Source organism: Crotalus tigris, unplaced genomic scaffold, assembly GCF_016545835.1.
Source record: "Crotalus tigris isolate CLP2741 ecotype Arizona unplaced genomic scaffold, ASM1654583v1 scf7180000017903.3850313, whole genome shotgun sequence".
NCBI lineage: Eukaryota > Metazoa > Chordata > Lepidosauria > Squamata > Viperidae > Crotalus > Crotalus tigris.
Window position 1 is genome coordinate 879788 of NW_024096713.1, and position 14118 is coordinate 893905.

Genomic DNA, 14118 nt, shown 5'->3' on the forward strand with positions numbered 1-14118 from the left:
ATATTCATTGTATTCAACAGCCCATGAAAACTGCACTTGCCAAAGAATCATTATCAGAATCATAGAATCATAGGATTGGAAGGGACCTTGGTGTTTATGAATCCAAACCCCGGCCCAGCACAGGAGTCCTTATACTATCCCAGACAAATGAATGCCCAATATTTCCCAGAAAACCTCCAGCAATGGAGCATCCACAGCTCCAGGAGGCAAGCTCTTCCATTGCTTAATTTGCTCTCACTCTCAGGAAATTTCTCCCTAGTTCCTGGTAAGATCTCTCTTTAACGAGCTTCCATGCGTGGCTTCTTGTCCTGCCCTTAGACAAAAGCAGACAAAGCCAACCAAAGTTTTTTGAAAGAAAAATAGTGAAATATATTTAAAAAATAGAAAAATATATTGTAGTGAATACTGTGAGTTCTGAGACAGACAGCCAAAGACATCAACAGGATATAATGTTCAAAAGCTCTTATGAGAGAAGCAAATAAGGTGCAGGGAGAAGATTGAAAAGAATTGGAAGGAAGGGCCTGGAGCACTGAGCTCACCAAGGGGTCCTTTGAAGTTCAGTGGCAAAAGACAGGAGATACAAGGGGTGGGTCGTGTTTCAGATTTATTGGCATTGTTCCCGAATGCCAGCAGACTTTACGAAGAGGGCCTTTTGTTAGTCTGTTGGCTTCTCCAGATAAAGCAGAATTTCCTTTATGGTAACTAGATCTGAACTGGGATACACCATGTGTCTATCTCAAAGGAATTTTTACAACTGTTACATCTTCAAAGGAATTGCTTCAACAATTCAAAGAAATTGTTACTGTTACAATTGGAACAACCACTGAACCTTTTTTTCCTTCTCTCCCCAAATCATAAACATTGCTATTGTATAAACCCAGTTCACTTTTCTTTCCATTTTAAAAAGAAAAGAGAGTATTTCTTAAAAAAATAAAATAGACTGCCAGAATATATAGCAATTTGAACTGTACTCTGCTCTACATCATTAGAAGAGGAAGTCCAGATAAGCCAAATACATAAATACCTTGCAAAGTTCATCAAATCCTGTTAAAATGTCATAAATGTTCTTGCTATTTGTGCATTTCCAATACTACTAAGATGTTCAAAGCTCACTTTAGAGTTAATCCTAATTCTAACTGGGCAAACTACATGTGGTCTGAAAGAAATTAAGTTGTTTTCTTTCGTGCTAATATTTAAATTTGCCTGTTGGTCAATGCAAGTACTTAATATTTCTAATTTCAAAGAAACAAAACACAAGGATGTATCTAGTTGGCTGGCCATGATTGTTTCAAACCACTGTGGGACATAATGGCTGTATTTGCACAGGATGTTTAACCAGGTTGAGAATCTAGTCTTCATATTTGCATGAAATATAAAGCTTGACAAACTCTAACACAGAATGGAATGGAATAGAATAGAATAGAATAGAATAGAATAGAATAGAATAGAATAGAATAGAATAGAATAGAATAGAATAGAATAGAAAACCTTGGAGGTCTTCTAGCCAACCCCACCCCCATTCAAACAGGAGAATCTATACCATTTCAGACAAGTAACTGGCCAGTCTCTTCTTAAAACCTCCAGTGAAGGAGCACCCACAATTTCTGAGGGCAAGCTGTTCCATTGGTTAATTGTCCTCACTGTTAGGAACGTTCTCCTTAATTCCAGGTTGCTTCTCTCTTTGATCAGTTTCCAACCATTGTTTCTTGTCCTGCCCTCTGCTGCTTTGGAGAATAATTTGACCCCCTCTTCTTTGTGGCAGCCCCTCAAATACTAGAATACTGCTATCATGTCACCCCTATTTCTTATTTTCTTTAGACTAGCCAAACCAAAGTCTTGCAGCCGTTCTTCATATGTTTTAGTCTCCAGGCCTTGGATCATCTTACTTGCTCTTCTCTGAACTTTTTCCAAGGTCTCAACATCTTTTTTCTGTTGACCAAAACTGGTTGCAGTATTCCAGGTGTGGTCTTACTAGGGTTTTATAAAGCGATAGTAATACTTCACATGATCTTGATTCTATGTCTCTGCTTATGCAACCCAGGATTGTATTAGTTTTTTTGGCTGCTGCTGTACATTGCTGGCTCATAGTCAAGTGATCATCCACTAGGACTCCAAGGTCCCTCTCACAGTTATTGTTTTTGAGCCAGATCTCACCTAATCTGTACCTATATCTTTGATTTTTCCTGCCTAAATGTAAAACTTTGCTTTTCTCCACATTAAAACTCATTTTGTTGGATAGGGCCCATTGTTCCAGTTTGTCAGGATCTTTTTGAATTCTAAGCTTGTCTTCTGGGGTGTTGGCTATTCCTGTCAGTTTAGTGTCATCTGCAAATTTGATGAGTTCCCCTTCTATTCCCTCATCTTTGATGAAGATATTGAAGAGTACCGGGCCTAAGACAGAGCCTTGTAGTACTACACTGCTTACTTCTCTCCATGTGGATGTAGCACCATTAAGGACTACTTGTTGAGTTTAGTTTGTCAGCCAGCTACAAATCCATCTGGTGGTGATATTGTCTATTCCACCTTTTTCTAGCTTACCAAGCAGTAGATTGTGGTCTACTTTGTTGAATGCCTTACTGAAATCTAAGTATAATATGTTCACAGCGTTTCGCTGGTCTACTAATTTGGTCACTTTATCAAAGAATGAAATAAGATTGGTTTGGCATGGTCCGTTTTAACAAACCCATGCTGGCTACCAGTTATAACTTTGTTTGCTTCTAGTAGTTCACAGATCTGTTTTTTTATTAACTTTTCCAGGATCTTCCCAGGTATTGATGTTAGACTGGTCTGTAGTTTCCTGGGTCTGGTTTTTTTTTCCTTTCTTGAAGATGGGAACCACATCAGCCCTTTTCCAATCCTCAGGTACTTCCCCGATGCTCCAGGATTTTTGAATGATATGGTGCAATGGTTCTGAGATAACATCTGCCAGCTCCTTCAGGACTCTGGGATGTAATCTGTTGGGTCCAGGTGATTTATATTCATCAATGTCAGATAGGTGTTACCATTTTCTTGCTTATTTTAATTTTTGTTTCTAGTTTTTCTTTTGCAGTATTTTTTTTATGTTGTGCTATAATTTCTTTTTGTGTGAAGACTGATGCAAAGAATGAGTTAAACAGCTCTGCTTTCTCCCTATTGCTTGTTACTTCCTTGCCATCTTCTCTCTTTAGTGGACCTACAGTTTCCTTGACTTTTTTCTTGTTATTAATATGTTGAAAAAAAAACTTTTTTTATTATCCTTAATTTCTGTTGCAAGTCTTTGTTCATTCTGAGCCTTTCCTTTCCTGACTTCATCTTTGCATGTTCTGGCTGTCTGCTGATAATCAGCCTTAGTTATGTGTCCCTCTTTCCATTTTTTGTACTTGTCCTTTTTGTCTTTCATTTTGTCTGAGAGATCTTTGTGCAGCCATGCTGGTTTCTTCTTGACTTTCTTGATTAGTTTGAGGCAGCAGGACAGAGGGGTTAGCACGATCTGCAACCCAGCTTAGGTAGATTATGACTGAAACTATTGTACAAATCCACAACACGGTTTTAACTCTGTAACCTAGTTAGACATAATTTTTTAAGACAGGAGATGCAATGGGTCAGTCATCTCACATCATTGAATTTCAATCTGAAAATCACCCTCAAGTTATGTTGATATAAGCAACAGAAGGGAGACCTCCCAACTCTATAGAGTGCAATTCACTAATATTGCAAAAAATAAAAACAAAGAATTAAGGGAAGAGCCCTCCAAGGACTAAGATTATTCCAGATTATTGCAAGCAGCATTGACCATCTATTTCCTACATTTTGTTCTGGACAACAGAATCTGGTTATTATAAATATTTACATATTTGTCTACTGTTATTTTGAAGGGGGGCCCTTAAGATCTCCATCCACAAATTATACTGTTGAAATTGACAAGGGTTCTACTGAATTGGGTGCAATTACTTGTGCCTTTAAAAAAAATCAACTAAGTGGCAAAACTTAGTGTGAATGTGTGAAGACTTTAATAGCTGTAAAATACCTGTTCTACACAACAGAACAGAAACACAACAGAACAGAACACAACAGAAAGCTGGAAATTCCAGCACCTTTCTTTCCTGTGGCATTACTGTTATAGTTCCTCTGGTATTTGGAAATAGGAAAGAAACAGTTTTGAAAGTATGTCTTTTGGAGCAAAATTATTGTCCACCTCTCTCTTAAAGAGAAGCTTCTAAGTTTTCTCTGTTTATAGTCAGAGTGTTTTAATTCTGTCTTCCTAAGCTAATAGAAATGTTCAGTAATTACTGTCAAATCATATATTTGCAGTCTGATTTCACGAGTTGTATCAGTAGACCCTAGAAATGGACACATTTCTATAAGTACTGAGTATTGGAAATCCTGACAGATATAATTGTTCATTATTTAAATCAGTGGGGTTTTTTTTAAAAAAAATTGGCAACGTTGCATATTGGCTGGACAATTTTGGAAGGTGAAATCCACAGATCTTAAAGTTGTTAAGTTTGAAAAGCAGTGAGTTAAACCCTATTTATTATTTATTTGTCACAATTACTTTTTTAAGGTTGGCTCAAAGAGTGAATCAGGCAAAGCTGAGAGACGTTCATTTGCAATAATGTCTAAACAGCATCCTCTGGTGGACAATCAGATTTTGCATTTATAGTTGGTAAGAATTGAAAATCTATTTTCATTTCACTGAACTGTATAGTGCTAATACCAGTGCTTTTTTTCTAAAAAAAAAAAAAAAAAAAGGTGCCATCATACAATCCGCCTTGCCTACCCTACAGTTCCATCCAAAAAAGGTGCCGGAACTCCGTTCTAGGCATTCTATGACAAAAAAAGCCCTGGCTAATACATTCATGAGTACCCTATGTATATAATTATTAATCAAAGGAATGGTATGACATTCATACTCAACACTTAAATTGAAAAGTAAATCCAAAATTATCACTTCTATCCCTCCAAGTCCCAGGGTTAAAGTATTTGCATTCTTATCTAATATCTATATACTCTGTAAATTAAAAGCCAATCAAAGTTAAGTGAAGATTTCAGGGTTATTAAAAACCACTGAACTTTAGGCAGACAGGCGGGAAGACCTAGCTTATTCCATGTGATCAGCCAGAATTTGTCTTGGTCCTTTCATGAAGTTTCTTTATCCAAAGATAATTCCTAGGATAGCAGTCTCTTCAAACTTTGGAACTTCCAGATTTGTTGAATCACAATTCAAATTCTCCAATGTGGGAAAAGTTGTTTTACAATGAATAAAATCATTCACCCATTTAGGCCAAGCCTTATTTTATCCCAAGCTACTTTAATTATGGTTCCTTCATTGAGATGATAACTAACTCCTTAAACTTCATGCTTCCCAGTTGTGCTGAATCACAAATCCCGTCCTCCCTGGCCATCGTGCCATCAGTGAGAAGAGTTTTCTTTTTTCTTTTATATTGGTTTGTATTAGTTCTTGTCTTCTTTTTAAAAAGCCTTTAATAAAATTATGTATGTGTATTTGAAATAAATTAAATCACAAATAATTTGATGACTCTTCATTATTTCTCAATCAGGCTGCTTGGGGTAATCATGATCAAATGGTTGATTGTTTCTTTAGTGTAATAGAAGCAAACAATTAACTAAGCCTATCTTTATTGAGTACTTAATAGGGAGTCTGTAGATAAAAATTAAGGGAACTTAAAAGTGAGAGAAATGGCAGCTGTCAACTGACTAAGAAAGAGAAATAAAAAGAAAATAATCACGTTTATATAAAAGAAATGTATATAAAAGAAATGAAGAGACATTGATAGTTTAAAAGTTTACTTCTGAAAAAGTAAAGTATTATTCAATAAATAAGTATATATTTCAAATTAGAAAACATTTATAATTATTTTATGATGAGATGCTTTTGATAAATGTTTTAATTGCTTGTAAATTGGTCCTCTATAAATTGGGCATTTTATTAAAGTGTATTTATCCACAAAATAACCATAAAAATTATGTCACTTCTGACTAAGTAAACCCAATTCTGCCACTGCAACACCTTTTTTCTTAAATCATTTTGAATTCTAGTGTGCCTCTGTCTTCTAGATTTTTCTTTTGGCCCTGACTCATAGGTTGTACTTTAACCATCCTTAGATATAGTCTATAGTTCCCATTCACTCTTTGCATCTCACTGTTGAATAGTATCACAATTTAATCCCTGCTGATGTTCCACCCAATATTGCCTCTACACATACACACACACACACACACACACACACACACACACACACACACACACCAATCCCATCAACTCAACATGCTAAATTTAAGCAAGGGATAGCAAAAGAGAAGTGGTCTTGTATGTGATGTGAACATACTATGCCCTCCCAATAAAACTTATCATGGTATAATAGGGTAGCTAGATTCATACAGTGCTGAGATTGTGGCTGAGATCCCACAATATTCTAAATCACACGTGACTCTGCTTTAGTCTAGTCCAGTGTACAGCTGAACTCAGCTATGAGGTGCTGCATGGGAGATCCAAAATGGTTGGTTTTACATCTGCTTTCTTTCTCTGTGCTATTTATCTGCTTAAAATCCTCCATTTTTATAGAGGATATTTATTCTTGTACATAAATAATTAGAGATGAAACTGGCATTATAGAATTCAAAGACTGACATACCAACCCCATTTCACCATTAGATTTAACCAGACAGTAACCATAGACACATGCACATGTGTATATATTCATTTTACTGCATTTTTTATCCATGGACTTCCCCTACAATTATGGAATTATGGAACTATTCATCCAGTCATAGGACAGCAGTGATTGCAGGATCACACTTTGACTACTTATTATTTTGGTGAGTTGTTTCTATTTTATTTTTTTTTACACATTCCGTACCTAAACATTATCAAATTCAATTCAATGCTTTTATTTAAGACATGTTTATTGTTTTCTTGTAAAGGGCTCTAGGTTTCTTGGAAGAAGATAGAAATCAAAGAAAAAAAATGGTAAACAGTGAAAGAACCATTTCTATCAATAAGAAAAGTAATAATCATTCTTGATGGACATTTGAAAAATATACAGAGAGCTCCTTTACATTGCCTTCTGCCATTCAAACCAACCCTCCATACAAAACATGTAGTAACAATAGTTTTTGAAGATTACAGCACCACTGTGCAAACAATAGTGATTTTCTAGACTAATTATGCCATTAATTTCCAGTCATTTTCCAACAAACTTTCCGTTATATTACCAGGTCAATAACTGCCCCACAGCTCACTGCTACCCCTGTGTTGTATTTCTTCCATCAAAGCAGTATATTAATGTGGAGAAGCCCACACAACTGAAGACCTTTATTGACTTGACATAAATAGTTTGTGAAATTTATTCCCTGGCCAAATGTTGAACATTCCTCAGCTGCAAGAACACAGTTTTAACTGTCTTGGTATCTGGCATCTGAAGAGGATTTATTGTCGGTCAATAAGCAGCTCACCTTCTAGCAGAAAGATAAAAAAAAAATCACTGTGCCAGTAAATAGTTTCTAAACACACAAATATTTATGATACAAAGGAAGAGAGATAAGATGGTATGGAAACAGTAACTTATCCCCCTATTGAAGTTCAGTAGGGGTTCATTAGTTTTATCTTCTGTTTTGGTCCTTATTTGATAATATATTCCTGGTGTCTTTAATACCACAAGGTATCCAGTTGCAGTAAGCAAGTCAACAGTATACTCTTTTATTACTTTGCCCATCTTTCCTCAGTGCTTCTTATGTCTGAACTTTCTGGTCAGGACACCTACAAAGCAATATCATCTTCTCATCTTTCCAGCATCAATCCAATCATGCCATATCTTGGGAGAGTAGGGTGTCTAGTAGTAAGACCAAAGGGCTATTATCACTTTAAGCCAGTACTAGAGAGGAATGAATGTTGCCAGGCACCCATTGCCCAGCCTCCCTGCCTTTTTTATTGTCCACTTAGCATATCTCTGTTACAAGGCATGCCAGCAACATGAACTAAAACCGAGACACTACAAGTAATTGACTTACAACAGTTCATTTAGTGACCATTTGAAGTTATGGCACTGAAAAAAGTGACTTATGACCATTTTTCACATGACCGTTGCAGCATCCCTATGGTTATGTGATCAAAATTCAGATGCTTGGCAACTGATCATATTTATGAGAGTTGCAAGGTCCCAGGGCCAAGTGTTCATCTTTGGCAACCTTCTGATGAGCAAAGTCATTGGAGAAGCCAGATTCATTTAACAATTGTGTTACTAACAACTGCAATGATTCACTTAACAACTGTGGCAAGAAAGTAAAATGGGGCAAAACTCAGTTAACAAATATCTTACTTAGCAGCAGAAATGTTGGGCTCAATTGTGGACTACCTGTATTTGAGTGCTTATCAACACAGCCAGAGAATTCATATGAATTTAGTTAGCCCTTCTAACCATATTTTTATAAGCACATAACTGCTTTTAAAAAAGCTTGAAAGTTCAAATGCGGTTTTCTGCTTGTAAAGGGGCTTGAGAATGGGATGAGGAAAAGGAGGGGAAAGAAGTTTTTGATCTTTCTTTTTATATATACACAATTTAAGCAATTCCTAAAGTTTGCAAAATATAATTGAAAGCGAATTTGAAGGTACGTATGTTAAAAGGAAGCTTTGAAAGATACATTAGAATTGATTTTAGTTATAGATGAAATTTTTAAAGAAATGTTTAGAGTCTTGACTAGATAAGTGTTTGAAAGAGCATATGATTTTTGTTAATATAGATCGTCATTTAGAAAGATTAATAAATCTAAATAAAAATATGTATCATTTCCCACAATCGGAAAAAGGGGGAAAAAATGGATTTAACAGAATTTAGCAGAATAATAGTTAAGACACGATGTAAACTTTTAAATAAAGAGATTTTATTTGATTTTCTTTCTGTTGGGAGAATATTGTCTGCCATTTTTAGTAATAGGCAGTCTGTTTACATGTAGGCGTGGTCCTTAAAGTCAAATATTTTTAACCTGGGGGGCTCTCGGTGCTTGTGTGTTTGTGTGTGTGTGTTATTTTTATATATAATTCAAGGCTGCAAACATACATGTTACTCCTATTTTCCTAGCAACCACCCTATAAGGTGGGTCGGGCTGAGAGACAATGACTAGCTCAAGATGACTTTTATGCCTCAGTCAAACTCTAGATTTCTAGCCTGGTGCCTTAAGCATAACTATCCAGTCTTCATTCAAGAAATTCAGACTAGGCAATTCTTCTTCCAGCTATTTTATCTAAGAATCCTATGAAGTCAGCTACTGTGAGAGACAGTAGTTCTTTTTCCTCTCACTGAGCCTCCTGAATTCATGACGATTTGAAATAAATCTCGACACTCTGCCGCATGCCGCAACATGCCATACAATCAGCATAACTTACATAAAAAAATCAAGTAAGTACCAATTAGATGTGGACACACAGCAGTTTCATCCTCCTCCTGTGTGTCTCCCTTTGGAGGAATCAAAATGAAATGCATTTGATTTTTAAAAGGCAAAAATGTAGTTTCACAGCACAATATCACTGCAGTCTGGCAAATACAGAGACATTGTTCCTGCCTCTGCTTCCACCTTCCATACTCTCAGTCTGAATGAGACATCAAATATTTATGCTCTCTTCTGTTAGCACAAAAGTGGCCTCACTACATTTTTCCCTGGAGTAGAATTATACTGTAAAAAAGAATTGATCTGTAAATTTAGAAATTTGGAAACCATTTGTGACCTAAATCCAGCAGTAAAAAACCAGGGGTTGTAAGATGAGAAGCAAGGTAGATGCAGGGGTTTGAGCAGGGTCTCTGAAAAAAATGGTTGGAAATATAATTTGTCCAGGGAATGGGGGTGCATACCTTTTATCAGTGAATACTGGAAATATGACAGAATGTTTTAAAAAACAATTTTTTTATAAAGAGGCTTGAAAGAACCCAACAGGAATATCACAAGCCAGGAATACTATATTAATTTTTGCCATATGTACACTAGTAACTCTACAAAGTATTGTAAAATCTGAATGCCCTCAATCTTTACAGATCTTGCACAAACACACAACCTTTGTATGCATACATGCAAGTGTAGGGAGCTGATTTCAAGCTATTTTTTGCTTTGATAGTGATATACACACAGCAGACCTATGCACTCTTGATTTTGTTATTTGGAGAATAGCTGTTGATAACCTAATTTGGAAGGAAGATAACCTTCCATCTTCTTTAAATTACTGCACTTTATCCACACTTTTTAGTCACAGCGACACACCAAACAGCAGCATCTTCAAGAATCTGCCACTTTTCTTAAAATGCATGACACACAGAGAAAAGAGGCAAGTCTTGATCACAATGCAGCATTTGTTCATTCCGCCTGCCTGCAGACATCCCTGAAAATACTGTGTATTCATGGATTTGACTACCACTCAAGGGCTGGAATTTCTGAAGATGAATTGTAACTATTCTGTATGGGAGGGGAAAAACTGATCCACAATGAAACAGATCATTCATCCGTTTCCAGGGGTAGGCAATCTTGGCTCTTTTATGACTCGTGGACTTCAATTCCCAGAATTCCTGAGCCAGCCACACTGAGGGGAAAGGGAGAGGTTTCCAAGCTGAGCCATGCTGGCTCAGGAATTCTGGGAGTTGAAGTCCACGAGTTATAAAAGAGCCAAGGTTGCCTACCCCTGGTTTAGGCCAATACTGTCTCCTCTAACTGGCAGCATGTCTCTAGGATCCCAATCAGGATCCATCCTTGTCTTTAACTTAAGTTATTTAAATTGCTCCCTTCATTGAGAGAATGGCAACCTTCCCAAAGTCTCAGATTTGCTGGATCACAATTCCCATCCTCCCTGACTTCAAACCAATGGCCATACCAGCCATCAGTAAGAGAGTAGTAGTGTAACAAGTCTGGAGAGTACCAGATCGGGAAAACATGATATTTAGGACAGAATTTGTTATAGTGAGATCTCTGGCAACACATGAATTCATTAATTCTTTCATAAATTTCATTTATTATCATTAATAAATTTATATTATTGTGAGCAAACGCAACAACAATATATTTTACCGAGAATACTCCCAAGAAACTTATTTTAATTTTGGAGTGACCACTGCCATCAGTGTCCACTGGAGGGCAAATGAATAGCACATGTTCAATAACAAATAAGTCTGTTACACAAAGGAAGTATTTGTATCAGATGTCATGGCAGCATGAAAAGTCTGTGCCATAAGCTAAAGTCACACAGGTTGTCGTTCTGATGTCATCATAGCTTGTTTTAGATGCAACTAATCATTGACGTGATCTATGTTTACATGCTATTTTTATTTATTTAAATTCTAAATTTTTGAGTGGGAACTCACAAAAGGTTTAAGTTATCTGAAAGCTTCCATGCTGCATTCAAAACATTGCTGACAGGAAATAATTTAGGTTTGACACATCTGAGAGACATATGAGGAAATTCCTTCTAGACTGCTGAATGAGTTTATCCTATAGTGAGTGACAGAAGAAAAATGAATACCTTTGCAACAATAATCAAACAGAGCATAGTTCATTCTTTATAAAAGTGAAAACTCTATAAATATTCTGACGACCTTGAATCAGTTCTATTTTTTATCTTCTTTATGTTCCAAATTAGAACAAGATGGCAGGGTACTTTCTTCATAGATTTCTCCCACCTTAAGCCAAGATTCTGAAATGGAGTATGCTCTTAATACATCCAAATAAAGTAAAAAGTCTTGTAGGCAAGTAGGTATCGGCAACTGGTGGATGCGCTGGTCTGACTGCAAACAAAGTGACCGAATCTTCAGGCGGCACAGATGAGACAAGGATGGGATATGTTCTGTCACAAGAGAGAAACATGCATTTATCAGGAACAAAATAACGTGAGTGTTTCATGAATCTTCTGCTTCAGTGGTCATCGCCAAAGGCCTGCAGTGGGAGATCAATATCTTTCCTGACTCAAGAATTACACTTGGCTTCTGAGGAGTAAGTATGTCCCAGGCTATACACCAGAGAGTAATAGAGTCCAGAGCAAAATTGGATTTTATTTCATCTAATTCCAACTTAAAAATAGCAAATAACTATTATTGACAAGTTATGTAATGTAATAATTCTATTTTTCTGTCACATTAAAAATTATCACTATTACCATTTGGTAACAATTTTTGGTATTCTGGGGGACATAACCAGGGCTTTGGGGTCACTTCTGTAGTTTACAAAGAGAACAAGAAGATAAGGGGCCCCATACAAAACTTCTACAGTCTTGAACCAATGTAGTCCGTTGTGAATTGAGGGACTCTCAGTCTCAATCATTCTTTGACTTTGTCTCTCTCAGGGGTACAGACAGTCTTCTGGACTGGTATCTAGACTTCCTACTGTTTTACAATAAAATCTGTATATTTATATTTCTTCTTTGATAATAATAGGAAAAAGGGGTTTGTTAATTATTTACTGAATGGGAAATCCTTAACTTTCTCACGCCTAATCTTCAAAGAAAGCTACATTCTGGCCTAAAACAATAAGAATAAACAGTGTTTTAAAATTAAATAAAATAAGATCAAAGGACAGCCACTGACAAAGCAGAGGAGATTTAAATCAGGACCTGAAATAAGGGTAAACAGCAGGCCTAAGTGTTGAGACAGCAACTTTTCTTTTTTACTTTCCTTTTTTTCCATTCAGGCTTTCTGATTTATTCTTTCTCTATTTCATGTCTGCCTGTGTGCACATGGATGGATGGATGGATGGATGGATGGATGGAAGGAAGGAAGGAAGGAAGGAAGGAAGGAAGGAAGGAAGGAAGGAAGGAAGGAAGGAAAAGAAAAGATAGATTTAGATGTCTAAAACTTACATTTCCTATGTTTTTAAATATGAAAGAAAACAGAACTGAAATTTCAGATACCAAGCTGAAATATAAGTTGAAGGAAGCCAACTGGGAGGGGTTTGATGATCACTTCAAATACCTAAAATGATTCACATCGGAGAAGGTTATTACCATACTATTGTCCCAGAGCGCAAGATGCAATAATGGATTTAACTAAAAGGAAGATTCCTTTTAAATGTTAAGAAAATTATAAAGCTAACAACATTTTGACAACTGGGACCAATTACTGAAAGAGGTGGTAAGCTCTGGTTCACTGGATATGTTCAAGTAGGAGCTGGATAGATATAAAATATGAATGCTTTAATCTAGATTCCTGCACTGACCAAAGGACTGGATGGCCCCAAAAACTTCTTCCAATTTTATCATGGGGATGGAAAAATATTTGTGCTGAAAGAAGTTATGGAAAATATTTACACTGGTTGGAAGGAAAAGAAAAAAAAGAAAGGAAAGGAAAAGCGTGCTTTGGCTAACATCCTCAAATAAACAGGCTCATGTTGAAGAACAAATTATTTCCAATAACATTTTGGTTACAATGCAAACAATAAGGAAGGCAGAAATCTTTATGGACTGATCAAAAATATTTTGGCCTTCAAACAAGTATATTTGTTAAGACTTTTTTTCTGTTTATACAGAAACTGTAAGAATGCTGATTGGGAAGCTACTTTGCAGAGCTGGAAGTTACAGTTCTAAATACACAACTTTACACATAGTCCTTGGCTTATTACCAAATTGAGTCCAGAATTTAAAATATAAGTCATTGCAATCCCAAAGTGAAATGCCCACATGATCACTTACTCAACAACTACAATCCTGACTCTCCCTGTCGTGGTGATTAAGTGATCATGTGGGTCATTAATCACAGCAAAAGAGTTACCTGATTTTGCAGGTAAAGGGGGGGAGGGGACAGGCAGTTCCCCTCTGTGAGCAGAAGGAAACTGTAGCACCGGGCTAGAGAACTTCATCCTGAAATCGGAAAAGGATTTTGGCATGAAGTGTTTCAAATATGATGCATTTGGAGCCAGCCTCAGAAATGAGGGAATCCTTTCACTTCTGGAAGTTGGCTGCAAATGCCTCATGCTTTAAATGCCCTTTGCAACATCCTGCTTGGATTTTGAGAAGAACGATTTCACTCAGCCTCCTTGCAGAAACTCTCCAGCATGCAGCATATTTGGAATGGATCTTTTTCACTCAGCCCCCAGGAAGCAGAGGGCGTCTTCTAGGCAGGAGACCATGGCTGGCGACCTTTCCTCTTCAAGATT

General features: G+C 36.6%; 1 protein-coding gene across 8 annotated transcripts in view; it reads right to left on the reverse strand.

Annotated features, from left to right (window-relative positions):
• Positions 1-6888: 6888 nt before the first annotated feature.
• The window catches only part of ASB3 (ankyrin repeat and SOCS box containing 3), a 79555-nt gene continuing 72325 nt past the window's right edge, over positions 6889-14118 (reverse strand). For 6 of the 8 annotated variants that reach the window (XM_039344315.1, XM_039344320.1, XM_039344314.1 and 3 more), the window contains one exon: positions 6889-11818. In XM_039344315.1, the coding sequence (XP_039200249.1) occupies positions 11583-11818 (236 nt within the window). In that variant the 3' untranslated portion in view covers positions 6889-11582. The remainder of the gene's footprint in view (positions 11819-14118) is intronic. The other 2 variants (XR_005556831.1, XR_005556832.1) reach the window with 2 other exon arrangements.